Source organism: Rosa chinensis, chromosome 6 (genome assembly GCF_002994745.2).
Source record: "Rosa chinensis cultivar Old Blush chromosome 6, RchiOBHm-V2, whole genome shotgun sequence".
In the NCBI taxonomy this organism is placed as follows: Eukaryota; Viridiplantae; Streptophyta; class Magnoliopsida; order Rosales; family Rosaceae; genus Rosa; species Rosa chinensis.
The window spans coordinates 8,382,295-8,404,620 of record NC_037093.1 but is presented as its reverse complement, the minus strand read 5'-3'; the positions used below and the strand labels follow the sequence as shown (position 1 = coordinate 8,404,620).

At 42.6% G+C, this 22,326-nt stretch overlaps 1 protein-coding gene and 1 long non-coding RNA gene across 4 annotated transcripts; both read left to right on the top strand.

Annotated features, from left to right (window-relative positions):
- Window positions 1-17,404: 17,404 nt before the first annotated feature.
- Window positions 17,405-19,585, top strand: LOC112172611 (RING finger protein ETP1 homolog). Of its 2 annotated transcripts, none has more exons than XM_040507755.1 (5): window positions 17,405-17,546; window positions 17,700-17,782; window positions 18,298-18,429; window positions 18,535-18,607; window positions 18,796-19,585. In XM_040507755.1, exons 1-5 carry the CDS (start codon window positions 17,544-17,546, stop codon window positions 19,405-19,407), a joined length of 903 nt encoding a protein of 300 aa, XP_040363689.1. In that variant the 5' UTR covers window positions 17,405-17,543; the 3' UTR covers window positions 19,408-19,585. The 2 variants fall into 2 exon arrangements, with proteins under 2 accessions (XP_040363689.1, XP_024165779.1); XM_024310011.2 differs by having other exon boundaries at window positions 18,682-19,585.
- An 80-nt stretch (window positions 19,586-19,665) lies between these two features.
- LOC121049734 lies at window positions 19,666-22,041 on the top strand. Of its 2 annotated transcripts, XR_005801185.1 has the most exons (4): window positions 19,666-20,021; window positions 20,610-20,735; window positions 21,413-21,492; window positions 21,570-22,041. It is a non-coding gene; the product is annotated as an uncharacterized LOC121049734 (long non-coding RNA). The 2 variants fall into 2 exon arrangements; XR_005801184.1 differs by having other exon boundaries at window positions 21,413-22,041.
- Window positions 22,042-22,326: the final 285 nt, after the last annotated feature.

The following is a 22,326-nucleotide window of genomic DNA, read 5'->3' as shown; positions in this document are numbered from 1 at the left end:
CCTAGGGGCTATAAGAATATCATATTCTCTACCTTTTCGGGGGAGGATACAGAGAATGTGGTGACACACTTGGTCAGGTTCAAAGTACAATGTGGCTAGTACCAGAACGATGATAGTCTTAAGTGCAAGATCTTTGGCACTTCCCTATCAGGCGCCGCCTTTACATGGTTCTCTAAACTAAGACCGGGGTTAGTCGCGAACTGGCCTGTGATGGAAAAACTCTTTCGAGAAACCTTCAGAGCGATAGAGCCCTAGGTGGATCTAGCCTCCCTTACCCATATGGCCCAGCAGCTCACTGAGTTTGCTGTTGCATATCTCCAGCGATTCCAAATTCAAAAGGCCAAGTTGAGCATGGTTCTGCCAGAGAGAGAATTAGTTGAGTTGGCGATCAAGGGTCTAGAACCACGCCAGGGAAAGAAGCAGCATGGTAGCATGATCAAATCTATAGGGGAGTTAATCACGGAGGTAGGCAGTTTTGAGCACCTCCTGAGGGAAACGGAGGCCAGAAAGAATGCATCCAAAGGAACATATATTCCCAGAAAACACTGTACTCTAAACTATTAACCAACCACATATGACCCCTACTATCAGGGGAAGAAGTGCTCCCAGAAGAAGATGAAGAGGAGGAATATGACGTCTCCGGCTTCGAGTTGACTGGAAGGAAGAGCTCTGCTCTCAAGCAGCTGAAGTTAACTAAAGAGCCAGTCAAGATTAAATCTGTGGCCTTCGCTAAACCTGAGTTCGCGACATACATGTATGATGCCAACAAAGTGCACGGAATCTTGGATGAGATGATAGCCGCGGAGATGGTGAAGACTGAAGTTGGACTATTCCCCAGACCAGAACAGCTGAAAGGAAAAAAGTATTGCAAGTTCCATAATCTGTGGAACCACAACACAGTTGAATGCGTCAAGTTAAAGGACCAGATCCAGATTTGGCTCAATAATGGTAGCCTGCAGGTTGAATCTCCAACAACAGCAGTAGCACTAGTGGATATGAATCCATTCCCTGGTACTGGGGTCAACTTGGTTGATGTAATTGGAACATAAAAGGCCAGAGGAAACCAACTCTTGATTTGACTACCAGGGGTCAAAAGGAGAAGAATGAAGAGGAGGACACCCCAGCGTGGAAGAAATCGAAGTCCATCAGCGAGGCCTCACCAGTGGTCCTCTGCTCGCGATGCAAAGAAGAGTATGGCATCCAAATATCACATAAAGAAGTCAAGTAGACATTCCGCTTTGGCTCATTCCCGCCTATCAAATGGGCTTCTCCCTCGCGAAATTACCAGCCTTCTAGCCTAAGGGCGAGAGACAAAACAGAATCGCCGCCAACCCTAAAGGATTCCAATTTGTTCAGCAAATTGAGGGTCGTCGCGGATGAGAAGAAACAAGTTGAGAAGGGCGGAAGCGAGCATAGAGATATCCTCACTAAATCATACACCCCGCCTGCGTCAACATCTGCCATCAAGGAAGGTAAGTGGTATACCAGGGAAAAAGGGAAGGCGGTAGGGATCAGTCCCTCCAAGAAAAGAAAGTTACGGCGTAGGTTTGGAGTTACGGATCAGTCCCTCCCAAGAGAACACTAGAGGCTTTGGATCAAGTCCTGATTAAACCTTCGTAATTGGTTAAATCTCCCGAGCAGTATCAAAGAGAAATAGAGGTGCTGGCCACTAAGCCCTTAGTGGCTCCCCTTAGTTTTCAGAAACAAACAGGTTTAGCGCCGAGTGCACCTAAGCTTAGCGTTTTCTACAGGATTACCAGAGAGAGGACACCTCCACCAGTCCAAAAGGACAACTCGCCAACCAGACGACCAAGTGTCCGACGCAGGTTGTTTCATGAAGAACCTGAATGCAAACTCTCAGTTTTTGAAAGACTGGGGGGCAAAGACAGCAAGTCAGAAACCTTACAATGGCGACCTAAGAGGGTTCAGAGTGTAGTGGTCGCGGCTCCAAAGGAGAGCCCAGTAGAGGAGTAGAGGCTGGATTCACCAAAGCAGGTTCCCGGGCCCCAGAAACAGGATAAGGAACTAATCCCCGCAGAAGAATCTTTGGTCGCGCTCGTTGCTAAACAGTTCAACTCAGAGATCCTGATTAATGAGCCCAAACTTAACCTTGATGAGGACATGTACGATACAGAGGTGTTGGACACTACTTGCGGCATGGTGTATATGTTACCAGCCAAATACTCTCTTCCAGTCGCCGCACAGGGATATGTGGAAGTTGAGGAAAACAGCGTGCAACCGTTGCAAATTACCTAGGCAGCAACGACACCTGTGGAAGAAGCAGTGTTCCTTGAAATTGAAGATGTTAATAGCAAGGGGTTCTTCATAAGTTTCACAAGACCAATTCCTGCTATGGTACAACACATGAGACCTTTGTATATCACAGCGGAGATTGATGGCACCAAGGTTAACAAAATCATGGTCGATACCGGGGCGGCTGTCAACGTCATTACTACAAGGATCATGCAGCTGTTAGGGATCAAGAAAGAAAAGATCCAGTCCATCTTACTCACACTCAAGAATTTAGCAGGGACTGCGACAAAGACTTTGGGGCTACTTTTCCTATGCATCAAGTCAGTCCCGTCAAAGGTGTTTATGCTTTCTTTGTAACCGACTGTTATGCGGCATACAACGCCATTCTAGGCAGAGACTGGATTCACCGGAGCTATTGTGTTCTGTCTACTCTCCACCAGGAGCTGATTATGTGGAATAGGGTTACCGACAAGGCGGAAGTGATTAAAGCTGATCCTCGACCGTTCCTTGTTTCTGCAAACTATGTAGATGCCAGGTACTACTTGGAGCCTATTACTCCATTGCAAGTCAGTGGCATCGACAACAAGGGCCGCCCCACGGGGTGATGGCCTCTGAATTGGCACAGTGGGGGCTTACGCTTGTGAAAGAGGACCTGGAAAGGCCTGGCCATGCTGTGCCCCACTCGCAGGTTATTTAATGGATTACGGCAGAGGAAGGGATAGAGGCCCTCCATTCTTTGTACGACACGCTGTCTTCGTACTTGGTGGAGAAGGAGGCCTACAATTAGGTCGCGACATTGGAATGCGTTAATGAAGAGTTCTCTGACCATGAGGAAGAGGAAGAAATTCAGCTTGCCCCAGTGGCATTGGATGACACACCTCCAACGGTTAGAGATCCTATCGAGAAGGTCAATCTGGGAACAATTGATGAGCCCATGGAAGTGGCTATCAATACCTATTTAGAGCCTAGCGAGAAACAAAGGCCCATTGACTTGTTGCTAGAATACAAGGATTGTTTCACGGAAAAATATGAAGACATGCCAGGCTTATCACCCGACTTGGTTTGCCACCAGCTTCCAATGTTGCCTGATAAGAAGCCTGTAAAACAAGAACCGTGAAGAATGAACTCAAAGACCCAAGTGTTGGTTAAAGAGGAAGTTGAGAAGATGCACAAGTCTGGAATCATTAGAGTGGATACCCAACATAGTGCTTGTGCGCAAGAAGAATGGCAAAATGAGGGTCTGCGAGGATTATAGAGACCTTAACATGGCTACTCCCAAAGATGTCTACCCCATGCCGGTGGCGGATATGTTGGTATATGCAATAGCAGGACTTTTGTCCTTCATGGACTGGACCACGGGCTATCACCAGATTCCGGTAGCAGAGGAAGATATGCACAAGACGGCGTTCCGCTGTCCAGGCTTCACGGGAGTTTTTGAATATGTGGTCATACCCTTTGGTTTAAAAAATGTTGGAGCCACCTATCAAAGAGCCATGAACCTGATCTTCCATGACATACTAGGCAAGATCTTAAAGGTTTACATAGACTACGTGGTCATAAAGTCCAGAAAACGAGGGGACCACATGGTGGACCTCAGAAAGGTCTTTGAGCGAATGCGGCTCCACAAACTGAGAATGAACCCGGCCAAGTGTGTGTTTGGAGTCCAGGGCGGTGACTTTTTGGGTTTCATGGTCTACCAGAGAGGCATTGAAATACCTGAGGATAAGGTAAACGCAGTCATCAATGCATCTCCCCCCTAAACGAAGAAAGAGTTGCAGCGATTACTGGGCAAGATCAATTTCCTGCGACGGTTTATCTCTAACTCTGCCGGCAAAATTCAGCCTTTCTCTCGGCTGCTGAAGCTGCAAGGAAAAAATGAATTTATTTGGGAGCCTAAACACCAAGAGGCCTTTGATACGATCAACGCCTATCTCGCGAGCCTGCCAGTACTTGTCCCTCCCAGGCCTGGATTCCCATTAAAGCTTTATATCTTGGCGGCTGAGGCTTCCATTGGCAGCCTGCTCGCTCAGGAAGATGCAAACGGCGTTGAGCATGCTATCTTTTACCTCAGCAGAACACTCATGGATTGCGAAACGAGGTACACTCTAATGGAAAACCTATGCCTCATGCTATACTTCTCAGCGTGCAAGTTACAGCATTACATGTTATCATTTACTACTTGCATCATCGCTCAGACTAATCTAGTCAAATATATGCTCTCGCGGCCTATCCTAAGAGGTTGCATTGGCAAGTGGGTGCTCGCTTTGTCGAAATTTTCCCTACAGTACGTTCCACAGAAAGCAGTCAAAGGGCAAGCCATCGCGGACTTCTTGGCTCATCTCCCTCTGCTGGACGTACCAGCGGTGTGAGATTTAGAGTTGCCACTGAAACAATAGATCGACCATACTTAGCATGCTTACCTGAATACGTCGTGTTGTATCAAGCCACAATCTCACTCCAACCCTGGGTGCTATATTTTGACGGTTCGAGAACGGAAACACTGGCAGGGGCAGGGATAGTCTTGGAAAACCCAACCGGAGATCGCTTTTCTTATTCTTTCCAGTTAGACTTCCGGTGTACTAACAACCATGCTACATATGAGGCCTTCATTATAGGTCTAGAGGTATTACTGGAGCTAGGAGTCTGAGACATCCAGGTCCACGGAGACTCTTTACTCGTTATTAATCAGCTTCGCGAAAAGTTCAGGTGCAGGAGCTACTTGCTCGCCTCATATTTGGATCGCGCACTTGAGCTCCTCGTCCAATTTGATGTCGTGGACCTCGAGCATATTCCTCGCGAGCGTAATTTTGCCTATAACGAACTCGCCCAATTAGCTACTGGCATAACTTTAAAATATGGGGTTCGTGAGAGAATTTTAAAAGTTGAACGCCGCACGCTGCCTTTGTGGCTCGTGCGGTCTGACCTACTAGAGGAACCTGTAGTGGTAGCTTTGGACCCTATCGACGTGGACTGGCGGGTCCCCTTGATTGCATACCTCAAGCAGCCCAGATCACCATGCCGATAAGAAGATCCGTTTCCTCACGCTGAATTACTTTCTCAGGAACGATGAGTTGAGACGACGCGGAGAGGATGGCATAGATTTCAGGTGTGTGTATGGTCGGGAAGCGAAGCGCCTGATGCGAGAAGCACACACAGGGGTGTGTAGGGTCTATCAAGCGGGACTAAATATGCGTTGGCTAATCAGGAGACATGGTTATTAATTTATTATTGGCCTAGCATGCTAAAGGACTGCATTAAGTTCGCGAAGGGTTTCCAGGATTGCCAGGCACACGGACCAGTCCAGCAAGTTCCCAACATCCCTATGCAGCCTATTATTAAACCTTGGCCGGCACGCTGCTGGGCTTTGGATTTGATTGGCATGATTCATCCTCATTCTTCTCTTCAGCATAAGTTTATTCTCGTCGCCACCGACTTCTTTACTAAGTGGGTAGAGGCTGAGCCTTTAAAGGAGGCTTATGGTGCCATTATTTGGTAGTTTATCTTTAATCACATTATTTGCCGGTTTGGCATCCCCGAGGTGTTGGTGTTCGACAGGGGGGCAGCATTCATGGGATGTGAAGTGGAATAGCTCATTGCTAACTTGGACATACAGTTCATTCATAGCACTCCCTATTATGCTCAATCCAACGGCTAAGTAGAGGCCAGTGACAAGATTGTCATTACCTTGCTGAAGAAGATGTTGGCAGAAAACCTTCGCCAGTGGCATGAGACACTATATGAAACTCTCTAGGCCTATCGCACTTCCAAGCGTAGTCCTACCGCCATGACACCCTATGCTCTCATGTTCGGTCATGATGCGGTCTTACCTTTGGAGATTAACGTTCAGTCTCTACGGGTTCAGGACCAACACCATCTGATTGGCAAAGATTATGTCCAGGCCATGTGGCAGGAGCATGAGGATCTTAGCGAGAGGCGATTGGCGGCTTTAGACAGTTTAGTGATGGAGAAACAATGTGTCACTCACTCCTATGATAAGAGGACGCGCGGCTGCAGCTACAAGGAAGGGGAACTCGTTTGGAAGGCAGTTCTGCCGCTAGGTGAAAAGTTGGCCAGCCGTGGCAAATGGACCCCGCGATGGGAAGGACGCTTTGTCATTCACAAGATTTTGGAAAAAGGGGCCTTTCATCTCAAAGATTTGGACGGCGATGTTCACCGGAATCCTATCAATGGTCGGTTTCTAAAGAAATATTATCCAAGTATTTGGGAATTTGAAGATCCACCTAACACCCCGGCCGTTGGGACAGGGGGGCAACCATAGTCTTTCTCTGTTCGCGTCCTCATTATCGCCTGGGCCTACTTCGAGGCCCCACTTTAATGTACTCGCTCCACCTAGCAAGACTATGGGGGGAATACGTTATCAACACAAGGCTTTGTTTTTGCGGCCTTTGAAAGTTTTAAAGTTTTAAAGTTTTTCAATTTTTCTTTTTTCTTTTTTGACAATGCGTGTTAGAAGAATATGTAACAAGGCCTATACCAAAGACTTTATAATATATAGTAGAAGATTGAAAAGTGGCAAAATATTATTGTATTCATAAAGTGGTTTTGCGGCCAAAAGCAATACAGTACATTTGCAAGATTACAATTGCATAATTACAAGCTCTAAAAATGCAAACTTTCAAGTCTTCTGGATCTTCTTTCAAGAGGGGCTCAGCGATGGGCCTTTGTCTCTTCACCATTCCTTCTTGAACCTTGGCAGCTGCTATCATTTGTACTCGAAGGATGGGAAGGGAAGTGCCCGCGTTCATCCCAACCCTTCCAGTTGTCCATCCTTCAGGCCAAAAGCCTAATTACAGATGGACATCAGAGATTTGTGGAGCCAAGTTGCCCCATTTATCTCAGGGACAAAACAGAAGTTTGATCCGTTAAGCCCAGGAGGTAGGGAGCCGAAGAAGAGCTATTGACAGAAGGGGGTCTCCCACCATTCTCCTGCATGCTCCGCGCAAGGGAACCTTAAGAGGATGAATCCCCAGAAGGTGGTATCCCAAGCTAGGAGCTCCTCGTGTTCTTCAACCTATCCGAAGCCTTGGATGTTCCATCCGGGCTTTCAGAAACCAAAGACACGAGGTTGCCTGAGATTAAGCCATAAGGCCTACCCCGGGCTTGTGATTTCGCCATAAAGCCTAAGACCTAAAGGCTAGAGGTGACATCGTGGGGAGAAGATTTCTGAAAAAGAAGGAAGAGAAGCAAGGCTTGCAAGGCCATTTCTGGGTAAGCCATGGTTGTGATTGTTCTCATCCCCAAAGTATAGATATATATAGGGCCAATCTGAGTGGCCTCAGCCCTTGGATGGACAGTTGGAGTAGCGATCAACGCCATCAATGAAATTAAATGCGATGATCTCGGAAATGAAAGAGGATTAAAGTGCGTGGGAACAGAACGGTCTTCAAGGAGATAACCGCTCAATTTCGAGATTATCTGTTCTGAACTGTTTTAATTCGTAATTAAGGCGGGTTTAAAGATATTGATGGTTACGAGGACACAAACGCAACTTGGTCCAGTAAGTGGACTAAGCAAATAAATAATAATATTATTATATTAAATTATAAAAGATGGTTGGGCCTACTGCTAGAGGCCTAAAGCCCCTGGGCCGCGTAAGTTAAGAGAAGTAGATGATCGTCAAGGGTGAAAACCAGCTTGGATGGCATCGTGCTTGGCTTGTTGGGCCGCTCCGCGGGCCTGATCTAGATCCTGAGACAGTGCCTCAGAAGTGGCTAGGGGTTGCTACAGGTGGGCTTCTTCATGAGCAATTCTAGCCCTCACAGTGGCCAATTGGGCCTGAAGATCGCTGATCTGAGACTCGAGATGCTTTTTCTCGAGCTCCAAATATCTAAGAGAGACAGCCTGCTTACCTAAGGACTCTCACAGAGCGTCCATCTGTTGGGCAAGGGCTTGGTAATGGGCCTGGGCCTGTCTGGCTCGCGCTTCCGCGGCTGCTTTGCTCCTGCACCACTTAGGGAGGTCACCTAGCAGTTTGTCCGTGGCGCTGAATTGAGCTTCGGAGATGGCACGTTCGCGGTGAAGTACTCTGGGATATTCTAAAGCCTGCGCAGGCACGCCAGGCGCTAGTAAGTCATGACCCATTAGTTGGTGAAGGCCTTCCCTTGCATCCTCCACAATGCCAGGAGGGGCTACTTCAAGGACGCGAGCCAACCGCTCTGATCTAGAAGGCTCGCCAGGAGGCACTGGTAGCGGAATAGGACCAGCGATGACAGGGGCCTCATGAGGCTCCGCGACAGGAGCTACCACCTCAGGTACCGGTTGAGGACCCACATCATGAACCTGGGGGGTAGGGGAGGCGGGATTGCTATCAACTTCATCCACCGGGTCTATATCAGTATGACCCTCGCCAGTGTTCTCCTCAACAGTTATTGCTACCTCCTCGATTTGGGCAAGGCTCTGACCCTGAGGAAAGAATTTCAAAAAAAGTTAAGAAAGTCAAAGCTGGACAAATCAGGACGAGTGGTAAATTTAGGATAATAGGTACCTCATCTGCATGAGGCATTTGGGAAGCGTTGAGAGCATCTTGGGCTCCGACTGCGGGGACTGGCATGTCCATTACCGCCGGTTCTTGGTCACCCATAGCAACATAAGGTTCAGAGTCGGGCACTACTTGCTCAAGGGTGTCAGTCCTTGGTGATTCATCTTTGGGAGCGTCAGGAGGGGGCATCCTTTCCTCAGCTTCAGGCGAACTATCGTAGAATATCTGAGCTTGAGGTGGAGAAAGGTTTGGAATTATGGGCCTTTGGGCCTGTGAAGAGGCCCCTTCTTCCCCGACATTAGAGTGACCTTCTCCACTTTGCCATGAAGGGCCTGTAGTCCTGTGATGAACCTGTAAACATGGATTATTAGAAGGTAAGAAGAAAACAAGGCAATAACTTCATCACTCATTAAGTTTTCAATGTACCGGTCGATAGGCCATTGGTTCATCGTCTTCCCAGGGGTCGCTCCGAGGGTCAGAATGACTGCGTTTGCGGGCTAGAGCGGCAGCAACCTAGAAAGAATAGAAAGTCAGGTTTGATACCATGAAAGGGTGTCAGAACTGAAAGTAAAGGCAAATTGGATAAACATCTTACCTCTTCAAGATCTTCATCATCAGAAGAGTCTGCGACGTCAGGCTCCACCACTAAAGCTTTTTGCTTCGCTGACTGACCTGTGGCAGCAGAGGAAGTGTCGGCCTGTTGACCGCCAGTTAGTGGTGCACCCCTGATTCTCAGATCGGTCCGCTGAAACAAAGTATGGGTTAGGATAGTGAAGGCAAAGAGGTTGAGGCTTATTAAAATGGGAAAAAAGTTACCTCTTGTGTTGGCTCACGGATGATAATCCCGACTTGAGCAGGACACAAGGAGGCTAGCACGGGTCGCGGAGCTTGCTCAGGTCGCGGTGGTTGTGTTCAGTGGCCAGGGAAGCGAGCGAATATTTCAGAATTGGTCGCGTGGGGGTAGCCTATGTGGCGAAAGATTATCGCGAAAAGTTCATCATCCGGCAGGTCCCAACAGTTTACAGAACCCTGGGTCCACCAGCGGTTATATTCTTTGGCGACTCCATCGATAGGACGAAGTTCATCAGCCCAATTGGGGAGGTTGATCAAGGAAAGCATGCTTTGGGCTGGAGGAGGACCGGTTGCGGGGACAATTCGTAGCCATGAAGTAGAGGTGGCAAACGGGCCACTAAGCACGAGCACGGCACGGGCCCGGCACGTTTAAAAGCGGCCCGGCACGGCCCAAGCCCGTTAGTGACCCGGCACGACCCGAGCACGTTAGAATAATGGGTCGGGCTGGGCCTAAGAATATTGGCCCATTGGCCCGGCCCGGCCCGAGCCCGTAATGGGCCCGGCACGGCCCGAGCACGATATATTGTGGGCCGGCCCGTTACAAACACAAAATTTTATTTTGTTTTTAAAAATATTAAAAAACTACAATGATGAGATTTGAATATGAGACATTTTTATTTAAAATCTCATGACAATTTCACCAATGCTCTCTTTTATATTGTCAAATTAATGAAACAAAACATTATATCCTTGTTTTGACATAAGTAATTTTTTTCTAAATATTAAATATATGTTTATAAAGACTAATCTCATAATAATACAACTATAGAATGAAGGAAAGAATAATAGATACTAAATCTTCATTATATTAATAAAGATTAATCTCACAATAATATACTAAAAACAATATATTTTAAGTTTTTTTTTCCCTTTCTTATGGTGGAATATAAAAAATTATTAGAAATCTAATCTTAAAAAGCTAAGATTAAGAAAAACGTTAAAGAACTTAATTTATTTTAATTTTCTAAATATTTAAATAAAATTAATTTTTATTTGTTTAAATTAAGATTTTAAAATCGTGCTTTATAGTGGGTAGGCACGAGCACGGCCCGTTATTAACCCGGCACGAGCACGGCCCGGTACGATATGGGCTCGGGCCATGGGCCGGGCCGGGCTTAATGTTTATGTAAATGGGCCGGCACGAGCCCGGCACAATAATAAATGGGCCGGCCCAAGCACGGCACGAAGCACAACTTTACCACCTCTACCATGAAGTGTTGTAATTCCAGGCATCATATAGAGGAAAAGGCACCAATTGGGCCAACCCAAGTTGGCGGGCAAAGTGATTAGGGGCGTAGAGCTCGTAACTAATGTCGTCAGCCGCGAGCCTGATGTCTGAGCAGGAGATCACGCGGCGGAAAGCCAAACGCACGCGGTCACTATAACCCGCGTCCCCGGGTAGGAATCCATGTTCGAGAGGAGGCGGGAATCTTCTGTTGAGAACCAGATCCAACTCTGGCATCTCATCCAGGAGGTATAGATACAAAAAGCACTCAGAGTAGGGACGGGAGGTATACCTTTCCTCGTGGCAGAGCCACTGGCCCAGAAGCGAGTCAGCTTGTGGGAATTTCAGAATATCTGAGCGGCTGAAGTGAAGGAAGTAGACTTGAAGCCAGAAGTCTAGAATCCAAAAAGGGCCAGAAATGTTAACCTCGAAAGGATGCATGGTGACCTGGTAAAGAGCACGGTACATCGAGCCCAATACAGGTTGCCCAAGGCCGACGCGACGGCCGTTGTAAAGGGCAATAGCCAGAGAAGCCCAAGGGCCAGTGGGTTTGTTAGAGGAAGTGCAGAAAATGAACTTGATGAGCCAATACTCCAGAAAATCAATGCCACCAGTTGCATTGCGCTCCTTGCAGTATTGTGACGGCTATTGAGGATAGGATAAGCTGTGGAGACCACGGCCGGTTTGAACCATTCGCAAAGGGAATCGGACGGTGTCGAATTGGCCATGCACATAAGGTTCATCGTCGATTGGCAGCCTTGTGATAGTGAGGATGTCCAGCAATGTTATACCCATCTGCCCAAACCTGAAGTCGAAGGTGTAATTGGTGGCGGTGTTCCAGAAGCAAAAGATGGCAACCAGCAGCGAGCAATTGCGGTCGCTGGGGAATCGAAAGCATAAATCGATGGCGTGGGTGATGCCTGCCTCATCCCAGCAGGCCAGATCTCTCTCTCTAACCTCTTGATACCAGGCTACTTCTTCTGGGCTAATCGTAGGGCAAAACCCTATTTTGGCTTTGTATTGGTGCTGGCCCCAGCTGCTGAAATCTCTAGTAGTCTTTCGGAGGACTGGAATGGGGTGATGGATAGGCAGGCTGTACAGTGCCATGGCATCCTCTAGGATGGCTTCTCGTTGAGTAGGACCCAATCCGGCCTGAGAATTGGGGAAATGGAGTAACAGAGGTCTCTAGATGATGGTTCGAGCGAAGCATCGCGCGCAAATGCCAGTTCCCCAGGTATGGGCGGCTTCTTCGTTGATTTCTTCCTCCTGATCAATGACTATTTTCTTTTGTAGAGCCATTTCTGGGTTTTAGAGAAGGAAAAAGTGTGGAGAGAGATATTGTTCTGGGTTTAGCAAAGAGACTGAAAGAGTTTCTGATGTGACAGATTTTTGCGACAGGGTTTAAATAGAGGATTTTTTAAGGGAAACGATGCGACGAAAAGACATTTAGCAGATGGGCGGACACAAACCCGCATTTATGGCCTCGTTTCTATCACAAGTGGTGTCGCTTAAGTCCTCTTTGATCAGTTACATATTCGCGGGCCTGATCTCGAGGCCTGGGGAGCAATGTTTAAGCCCAAAAGAATTTTCGGCAAGATCCCTTAAGGGGGTTCAACGTACCGGGCCGATACCTGCGGCCCAAAATTAAGTCTATTTGGGTTTGGGTTACAGCTTCGCCCATACCGAATTCCATAAGGAAAACGAGCCCTTATAGGAATCAAGTAGCATAGACCAATTAGGAATCTTCAGTCGATAATCCTTCTATGGCAAGGAACAGTCGAAACCCTAAGGTATAAATACTGGGGTTTAGGACAGAAAGAACACACAACTCTCTAATCAATCTCAACGATTATCAAAGTCTCTCCAGAGCAAACCTACCTTCAACCTAGTTGAAAACCAGGGAAGCAAGGGTAACACCCTCGCAACCCAGCGAAGCTAAAGTCACGCTTTATCAAACCCGTACTTTCTCCTACTTCCCGGTGATTGCTCTGCTTAACCTACAACGTTAAGTATCGACTCGGTGACCCAAGAGATCACACCACAAGTCCTTATCCGTAAGGCAAGAAGTCCTTTTCCGAAAGGCATAGAAAAGAACCTGGTGACGAGGTTGGTGCTCTCCTCGTCCACAGCGTTTGATTCAAAAGTCAGGTCAAGGGACGCCCCGACGCATTCAAAAAGAGACTGTTTGCACGCCAGACTGGTTTTGGAGCCAAACAGAGTCTATATAAAATTATCAATTACACAAATTGATATTTATGGCTAAGTATGTCATACTTAAATTTCAATGCTAGGAATATTGTACAAATATAAATGTGTCAATTGTTGTTCCTTTATTAACATTTTGCTAATGTCTTTAATTATCTATAATTTGAGCATATGGAATTGGTTCTACTCTTGTTATGTGAGGTAATATTAATTTATTGAGTATATCATAGTTTTATTGGTATTATCCTAACCTTTGCAGGAATTGAAATTCATCTCTTTATGCAAAGCACACATGGTCTCATCTATGTGATCGACGCACCATATCTGATATACATGGTGCATGTAGATGAGGTGAATAAAGAGTTGGAAGCACAAATAAAAAGGTTGCATTGGAAGCTTGTTTAGCCACGGAAGAGTGCAACAGGGCAAACTTCAAAGTATGATGAGGTGAAGAAAAAAATGGTCGCCTCGGATGAGAAAGTTGCCAACTTCAAGACCATGACCAACGAGTTGGAAGCACAATTAAAAAGGTTAGATGCTTGTTTAGCCACGGAAGAGAGCAACAGGGCAAAGATTGCTGAGGCTATCGATTCCATCGAGACACAAGTCACCACCGAGAGAGATGGATTAGTCTCCGACTTGGCGCAAGTATCTTCGATGGAGGGAGCGACCCAAGCAACTAACCAGTTTGTAGCTCAAAAGCAGTCGAATTTGGATGACCTAAAGATTAGTTTTCAGAATAATTCCAACAACTTCCCTATAATTTTTGTATTATAGGGAAGCAAAAGTCAAAGGTTTAACCTATTTTTCTTCTCCAACTCCAACAGATTCTCTATTTTACAGCAATCTCTAAAATATTCATAATTATTCCTTAAAATTTTAGAGATTGCTGTAAATTTAGGGAATTTGGTTTTCTCTTTCCTCACTATTTCTAAAATGGGGATAGTTATAGAGAATCTGTTGGAGCAAAAGAGGCTTATATTTTCCTAAAATAGAGAAAAATCAAAATATGGAGAAATTGTTGGAGTTGCTCTAAAGTTTGCATGATGCAGTTGGCTTAGTACGTTAAGCTATTGTTACTATTTTGGTGAGATAACCAACAGTGTCTACATGAACTCCATTTACTAATTACTTTGGCTAGCCGGGGTTAGTGAAACTCCATTTATGTTGGTATGCGTTCCAACTTCCACCTCTTTCAAATTTCAATGCAATGAAAAAATAGCCTTTGGATTTAAGAAGTCACCTCACATGAGCAAAAGAAGCTTTTAATATTCCGATTCCCTCAAAAAAAAAAAAAAGCTTTTAATATAAGTAGTCAAACAGATGGTTGTGCTTCTAATTATTGACAAGCCTGAATATAAGAGCAAGTCCACCCGTTGAGGTTGACTGGTCAAGACTATTCACTGTTTTTGCCTTTCATTTCCACATTTTTTTCTTGACCAGTCAGATACTGTTCACAAAAAGTCACTCTGGGTCACTTTCTAGGTCAATTTCTTGACCTGCCAACTAACATTTGATGACTTTTTTGAACAGTATCTGACTGGTCAAGAAAAAGGGTGGAAATGAAAGGCAAAAAACAGTAAATAGTCTTGACTAGCCAACTTCAATGGGTGGACTTGCTCTAAGAAGACACTGCTTGCAAACAAAAAGTTTACCTTGTAACTTTTTTCACTATCAAACTCATGGAACTGTCTAAGGTAATTCTATCTACACTTTGTTTCTACAGAAACTACAACTTTTCTTTAATTCAAAAAACCTCAACAAGAAACGTTAAAGGATTGAAACACATATATGAATCCCTGAATATAGTAGTGTAGATAAAGTGCAGAAAAGAAAGGTAAACACAATCACACAGCAATCAAGAGACACCAGAATTGTTTGCGCAGTAAAAACCTCTAAATGAGGAAAACAACTGCGGGGCCTTAACTCTCTAAAGCCCTAGCGAAAACTGATTCACTTAATGGAAAGATACTAGTTCTCTTACAAACAACCAATAACACTGACCTCGGCTATACTTACTAGACTCATTCTAGAAGGTTATGCGATCACGTCTTCGTAAATCTTCTCCACTGATGAATTGCTCTCACTGGTAGGATTGACAGGTACTGACCTCGACCTTCAATCTTCTTTGCACATCAACAACTCCAACTGACCTTGAGAGTACTTGACATGTTGTATATGATTGATAAATGAAAAAGTGTTTGACTCAACAATCTACTTTAACATGGAACAAGTAGATTACTAATATGATTTGAAGCACATCGCTATTCAAAGATGAATGAAGCCTTTCTCTAAATCACGATGGATGCATACAATCTTTTTCCCGTCAAAGGCCAGCTAAAAGAACACATTTTATTGTTGTTTATAATATGCAGACTCCCCCTAAAACCTTGGACAATAAAGACACCAAAACCTAATTGACTCCTTATATAGAAGGGACATTTCCTAAAAAGAAATTCTACAAATAAACATGATTTTATCCCTAATAACAAAGATAGACTTAACTGATCAAATCATGTAGAATAAATATCCTCTTACAACTTAATGACTGACAGCAATAATGCACATAAGATCTCCGAACTAAAGAAATCGAACCCAGAACAACTCACACATTCTGACCTAACCAGGATTGCAACACATGCATCAATCCCAGTATGCATAAAGACACAAAACGTATGAGATGCATATGCAATTACCTGTGAAGTACCTTGAGGTGTCAGCTAAAGCATTGAGTGCATTGAGTTTTTCTTTTCATTCAACTAGGTCTTCACTCCAATGATTGGCACACTTCTAACTTAGACCTAAGAGGCTAAGACTCTAGGTTTTGTATTAGGAATGCCAATATACAAAAAAATCTATACTAACAGACTAAGATTTTCATAAAAATTTTCATTCCGGTGTTTGGAAACAATTTGAAAGTTGTTAGTAAAGTTGGGGTATGAAAGGATTCATTTTCCCCCACATTTTCTCTTGTTCCTATTTATTTGAATCAATTTTCACATCAACCTCTTCCTTAGGTATTCTATCATTGCGAGTTAACCATATTTCTTAGGTTGAAAATCTCTAACTTATTTCTATATGCATATACCTATCTATTAGGTAACAATTGAGAATGAACAACCATCAAATTAATATGACAATATACAAAAGAAAAAGTTCAAAGAAAAGAAAATTATCTTGTTTCTAGATCTAGGTATGACAATACATGTAGAACAAGTTTATCTAAGAAAATTCAGGGCTCAACGATGATAAAAGAAAAGATTTGAAAGACTAAATCTCATAAATAACGTACCTTATTAGTAGATATCATACTTTCGAAAGCCAACAATTAGAAAGAGAATGTGGAATATGATCACGAATTCATAGGTGATACACAAGTTCACAACAACACATTTGAACTTCTTTCTTATAGTCTATAGGAACTGAATTAGTATCTGTATAGCTTGAAATCTTGGTGTTATATATATAAAAGTTGTCCTCAATGAAAATTTGAAATCAATGCATGCACGAATTAAGCCATAAATCACATGGTTTCAAAATACTATAATTATACATCAACATTCTACAAGGAAGGTTGCCCGGCCAACCTCTCAAACAAAAAAGAAAAAAGAACAAAAAAGGAAGGTTACCCAATGGTAAATCAGGCATATAAGAAAACATGAAAAAATATTAATTACACATCAACGGTCTACAAGGAAGCTTGTCTACATAGATTGGGTGTAGATTGATAAAAAATATATATGAGTTTTTCCTAATACCTCTTTAGAAAATTGGGTTTATATATAATTTTCTAAAAAAAAATGATTTGGGAATGAAAAACTATATTTTATTTTTGCACTCCTAATTTTCATGAGTCGGGGTTTAACAAATAAGTCGAGTTTTAACAAGCTCGAGTTACTCATAAAAAATATGAGCTACTCACGAGCTTGACGAGCAGAACATATCCTAGTTCAATCGCGGCTCGTTTATGTGTCAGGTTTAATATTGAGTTCAAGTTCAGATCATTTATCTTATAAACACAAGACTAAAAATAAGCAAAAAAAACTATATTTTATTTTTGCACTCCTAATTTTCATGAGTCGGGGTTTAACAAACAAGTCGAGTTTTAAAAAGCTCGAGCTACTCATGAAAAATATGAGCTACTCAGGAGCTTGACGAGCGGAACATATCGTAGTTCAATCTCGGCTCGTTTATGTGTCAGGTTTAATATTGAGTTCAAATTCGGATCATTTATCTTATGAACACGAGACTAAAAATAAGCCGCATACAAGTCGAACACGAGTTGTATCAAGTACATTTACAAACTTAAAAACTTTCCCCGTAAATAAAGCCCAACACTCAATTTAACCTTTTTTTTTTTTCTTCTTCTTCTTAATTTTCTCAAGCAAGGTTTTCCGCGCACCTCCAGAACACAGTCAACCTTGCTGAGTCTACAACTCTACAAGAAAGTGAGGAAAAGGCTCCCTCACACCTCCAGAACAGGAGAGCAAGGTCAACAGCAACTTCGCCATGGTAATCAAAGCCCAACACTCTATAACTCTCCTTGCTCTTCTCTACAATTTATTCTATGCAGATTGTCGGATCCCATAAAAGTAACTCTTAACTCTACCTCTTCTTTGAACAAGCTTATAATTGCTTCTGTTTTGTTTGGTGACGATCGTCCAGACCCAGACACAGTGCGCTCACTCCTTGGCTTTCATTTCCTGTGACCCCACTGTCGTTCCCAACCCTGACACTCCCTGCAAAAGGTTCTTCTTCCTCTTTAATATTGCCATGCCAAGAGTTCTTTTCAATAAATCATCATCCTATGCTTTGCTAATGCTTGAGAAGTTGAGATTGAATGATTGTTTCTCACTTTTCTTTTACTTTTCTTCTATAAATACATGAATGAAGTTGCCCAACTATTGCTATTGCTCTGAGATTTTCGCTATCCTTATTCATGAAAATGTAGATTCCTTCTGGCAAGTATTTATGTTTGAAGCAACTAGCTAAGTCAACTCAGTCAAATTTAGCTTGTTCTTCAAATCCTTAGATCTAGGTGCATTTATTAGCTTTACACATCGTACCTGTACATTCCCAGAGCCAACAACCTCAATGAAAGATGGAATTCAGATTTTTTTCTCATTGAACAAAATCTTCAAATTAATTGTTAAGGTGAAAAGCTCTGCGAGGATTCTCTACTCATACATCATCAAAGTATGAGCACCTGAGTTTGACTCATACCTCGTGTTACTAATTTGTACAATGGTTTCATATAGTGTAGATGTCAGCATCCAGGACCAAAAGGGAATTGGTTTTGTTTGTCCTGTAAGGACATCTTCTGTTGTACTAGTGTGAATGGACATTTTAGGCAGCATTATGAGAAGACAAAGCATTGTCTTTGTGTCAACTGCAGGTAACCGTTGCAATATTTTCTACAAATTGCAGGCTCAAGTCTTTTCTTTTTCTTTAGTGATTTATTATAATTATGTCTTCTGGTTTTGCCCACCTTTTGAAACAGCACAAAATCAATTTACTGTTGCTCCTGTAGTAAAACTCTAGATGCGCAAGTGATCCAACAATTATGGATCAAGGTGAGCTTTTCCCTTCATTTTCGCTTTATGTATTGTCCACTTTCCAGTCACACTCTTACGTTTTGCATTTTTAGGGTCGATCCACTTCATCCAAGCTAGAGAGCATTGATGTAATGATTGTTGATGTTATTGATCTCTTGTCTAAACCGTTTCCTAGCATCAATGTTCATCCACAGTTGGATGCTCAGTCATTTGTAGGCCAGGATAAACTTGCATTGGCTAAGGAGGGACTGCAGAAGATCTTTGATAACGGGTTAATAGCTGTAGGTGATCCCAAAGTGCAAGAAAAGTTTCTCCTTTACTCAGCCACATTGCTATCAGCCGAGTCATGCCCCTCAGAATTGAAGGTTAACCTCTCATCATTCAGATGCAATCTTCCGGAGGAAACCTCTACTTTCATCAAAGCTCAAGATGAGTTGAAGGTGGCTTCAGACTTATCAGCCTCAATCACTCAGAAGAAGTTTGTAGTGCGGCAACAAACTTCAAAGTATGATGAGGTGAAGAAAGAAATTGTTGCCTCGGACGAGAAAGTTTCTAACTTCAAGGCCATGATCAAAGAATTGAAAGCACAAATCAAAAGGTTGGAAGCTTGTTTAGCCACGGAAAAGAGCAACAGAGCAAAGAATAATGAGGCTATTGATTCCATCGAGAAACAAGTCACCACCGCGAGAGATGGGTTGGTCTCGGACTTGGCACAAGTGTCTTCCATGGAAGGATCGACCCAAGCAGCTAAAGAGTTAGTAGCTCGAAAACAGTCGGACTGGGATAACTTAAAGCTTAGTTTTACCAAGTTTGCATGATGCACTTGGCCTAATTGAGCTGTCGTTTCTATTCTTGTGGGATAGCCACAAGTGTGTGCATGAACTCCATTTACTAATCACTTAGATTGTTTGGGTTTCGTGTAACTCCATTTATTATTGTGTGTTCCAACTTTCATCTCTTTCAAAGTTCAATGCAACAACAAAAAAGTCTACAGAATCTAAGTAGTCACCTTTCGTTATTAAGAGGCTTTTAATATAGGCAGTCAAAGCGTTAAACTGATGGTTGTGCACTTGTGCTTCTGAGTTCTGATTATTGACAAGCTTGAATATAAGACACTGCTTGCAAACAAAACTTTTTTCTCTATCAAACAAAGGTCAATTGTGATTCTCTATAATTTGGCCACTTATTTAAAGAGAGATTTCCCTCAAACCTCCAGAACAGCATGGTCATTGCAACTTGGCCATGGTAATCAAAGCCGACTCTTAACTCTGTTTCTTCTCTTAAGGTTACCTGTCTACAATTTACTTTCTGCAGATTGCAATAAGTAATTTGGGTTTTGTTTTGTACAGAGCAAGACACAGTGCGATCATCACCTGGCTTTAGTGTCCTGTGATCTCACTGGCGTTCCCAACCCTGACACTCCTTGCAAAAGGTTCATCTTCGTCCAGCTTTTATTATTGTCCTCTGAAATTTATATACTGCCATTCCATGAGTTATTTTCACTAATCTTCATCCTCTGCTTTTTTAATGCTCGAGCCTTGAGATTGAATAATTGTTTGGTATCTCCAAAAGCAAGATATCCAATTGATCGTAGGACTTCTATTTCGTAGAAATGATTGCTTTCCTATAAAATCCATCCTCTAAGAATATTGTCTGTTCAGAGTTTGTTTTTCATTTTGTTTTCCTCTCAAAACGCATGAATGAAGTTTCCCAACTGTTACTACTGCATGAGATTTTTGCCATCCCTTTCATGAAAAAGTAGATTCCTTCTTGGAAGTATTTATGCTTGCAAAGCAACTAGTTAGGTTTGCAAATCTTGTATGTATATTAGAGCCATCAATTTGAAAACAGTTTTGATGAAAGAAGGAATTTAGATTTTTCTCATTGAACATAATCTTTTGATTGTTTTAGTAAAAAGCTCTAGGACGATTCTCTACTTTTACATCATCAAAGTATGAGTACCTGAGTTTGAAGAATACCCCGTATTACTAATTTGCACAACAATTTTCCTATATTGTAGATGTCAGTATCCCAGGGCAAATTGGAATTGGTTTTGTTTGTCATGTAGGGACGTTATCTGTAGTTTTAACAATCATCATAGTGAGCATTATCAGCAGACAAAGCATTGTCTTTGTGTCAACTGCAGGTAACCATTACATTGTTTTCTACAAAATTACAGGCTCAAGTCTTTCTTTTTCTGCTGTGATTTATTACGAATATGTCTTCTGGTTTTGCTCACCTTTTAAAACAGTTCCCAAGCAATTTGGTGTTGCTCTTGCCGTGAATATCTAGATGCTCAAGTGATCCCTCAATCTTTTCATTAGTCTTAAAATGTTAGGCCTTTTCTGCTAATATATATAACATATATATGTGTGTGTGTGTGTGGCTTTTTGTGAAATTAGAAAGCATTTTGGGCAAATTCAATAGTTTTGATAAGTTTCTGTTGATAATTGCAGATGGCCAGGTATTTTGTCTTGTTTCATTTTCTTTTAATTATGCAAATAGAGTGCCAACTTGCACCGGCTCCCTCTCTTAGATTTTAAATTGTTTGCTACATTAGGTTCTTGGCATAGATGCTGGAATAATCTTTATGAATCAGTAGCCAAAAGGGTGTCCTATTAATAAAGAAGCTATACTAATCCTTGCTATCCTGAATTTTCTTGCCTTGATTGATTCACTAAATGGAATAGTACGTAAGATCAATTATTCTAGTTAATATGGCATTATCTGTTCTGTGAATGAAAGCTTTGAAGTGGCATTGATTTTATTATTTTTGTAAGTTTCTGCCATTATATCATCTCATTAAAGTGGTGATTTCCTCAGGTAACTATCAGTGTTGATACTGAGCGTGGCAAGCTAAGTCCACAGGAACAAAAGACAGTTGATGCAATTTTTGAAGCAAGGTTAGTGTAGTACTTTTGTTATTTCTGGTGATGTTAAGTTGTTGTTTATCTAACCATTTCTTCTTGTTTCATCACAGCAAGCTCCCTCTATCAATTTTACTTCTTGGTGTTGGAGATAGGCCCTGGTACATGTTGAAAGAGCTAGTGATGACAACATTCATACTCGGGCATTGATAATTTCCATGTTAAGTGTTTAGCAATTGAATAGGTTTTTGTTTCTGTTACTCATGAATAGGGATTTATCAATCACACAAATACTAAAGACAAGCATTTGCCTCACACAAACTCATCAGTGTTATTTTCCCTATAACTTCATTTATGGCTGACATTGAAGTTTCTTGTAGATCAATTTCTTGGCTGAGAGAGTTAGCAAAGGATCAACTTTCCGATCATGACATCAAAATATTTGTTGATATCTTCCTTGTTATTTGAATTGGCAGTTTTGTTGTACTCTGCTACTGCTGCCTAATGGAGGCTTTTGGTGATTCTTTTGGAAACTTATAATGTGGTTTTACTCCTGATTTTGTGTGGCTTTTGACTTTGCTATGTATTTAGGTATTATATCTTTCACTCTCTATCTGGATTTTGTCTGTCGACATGCAATATCTATCAAATACTAATTCTTCCTTTTTGATTACAGATGGAGTACGAAGATCAATCTTTCTGGTCAAATTGGGGTTGCATTTGCTGAGTCACCAAATAAGGCCCTTCATCTTAATTGCAGAGCTAATATTGTGCTGCATGGTTGACTAAAGGTAAATTCAAGGTAGTGTAGGAAATCTTTTAATTTACTTTTCACTTTTGGTTTGTATGTGTGTCCCCTCTCACAGAGAG

What these genes read in the sequence shown, in the direction of transcription:
- LOC112172611 (XM_024310011.2), top strand. An exon ending in CCTGACACTCCCTGCAAAAG is followed by an intron (nt 17,783 to 18,297) that starts GTTCTTCTTCCT and finishes CATATAGTGTAG; the next exon opens with ATGTCAGCATCCAGGACCAA. An exon ending in TCCAACAATTATGGATCAAG is followed by an intron (nt 18,608 to 18,681) that starts GTGAGCTTTTCC and finishes TTGCATTTTTAG; the next exon opens with GGTCGATCCACTTCATCCAA.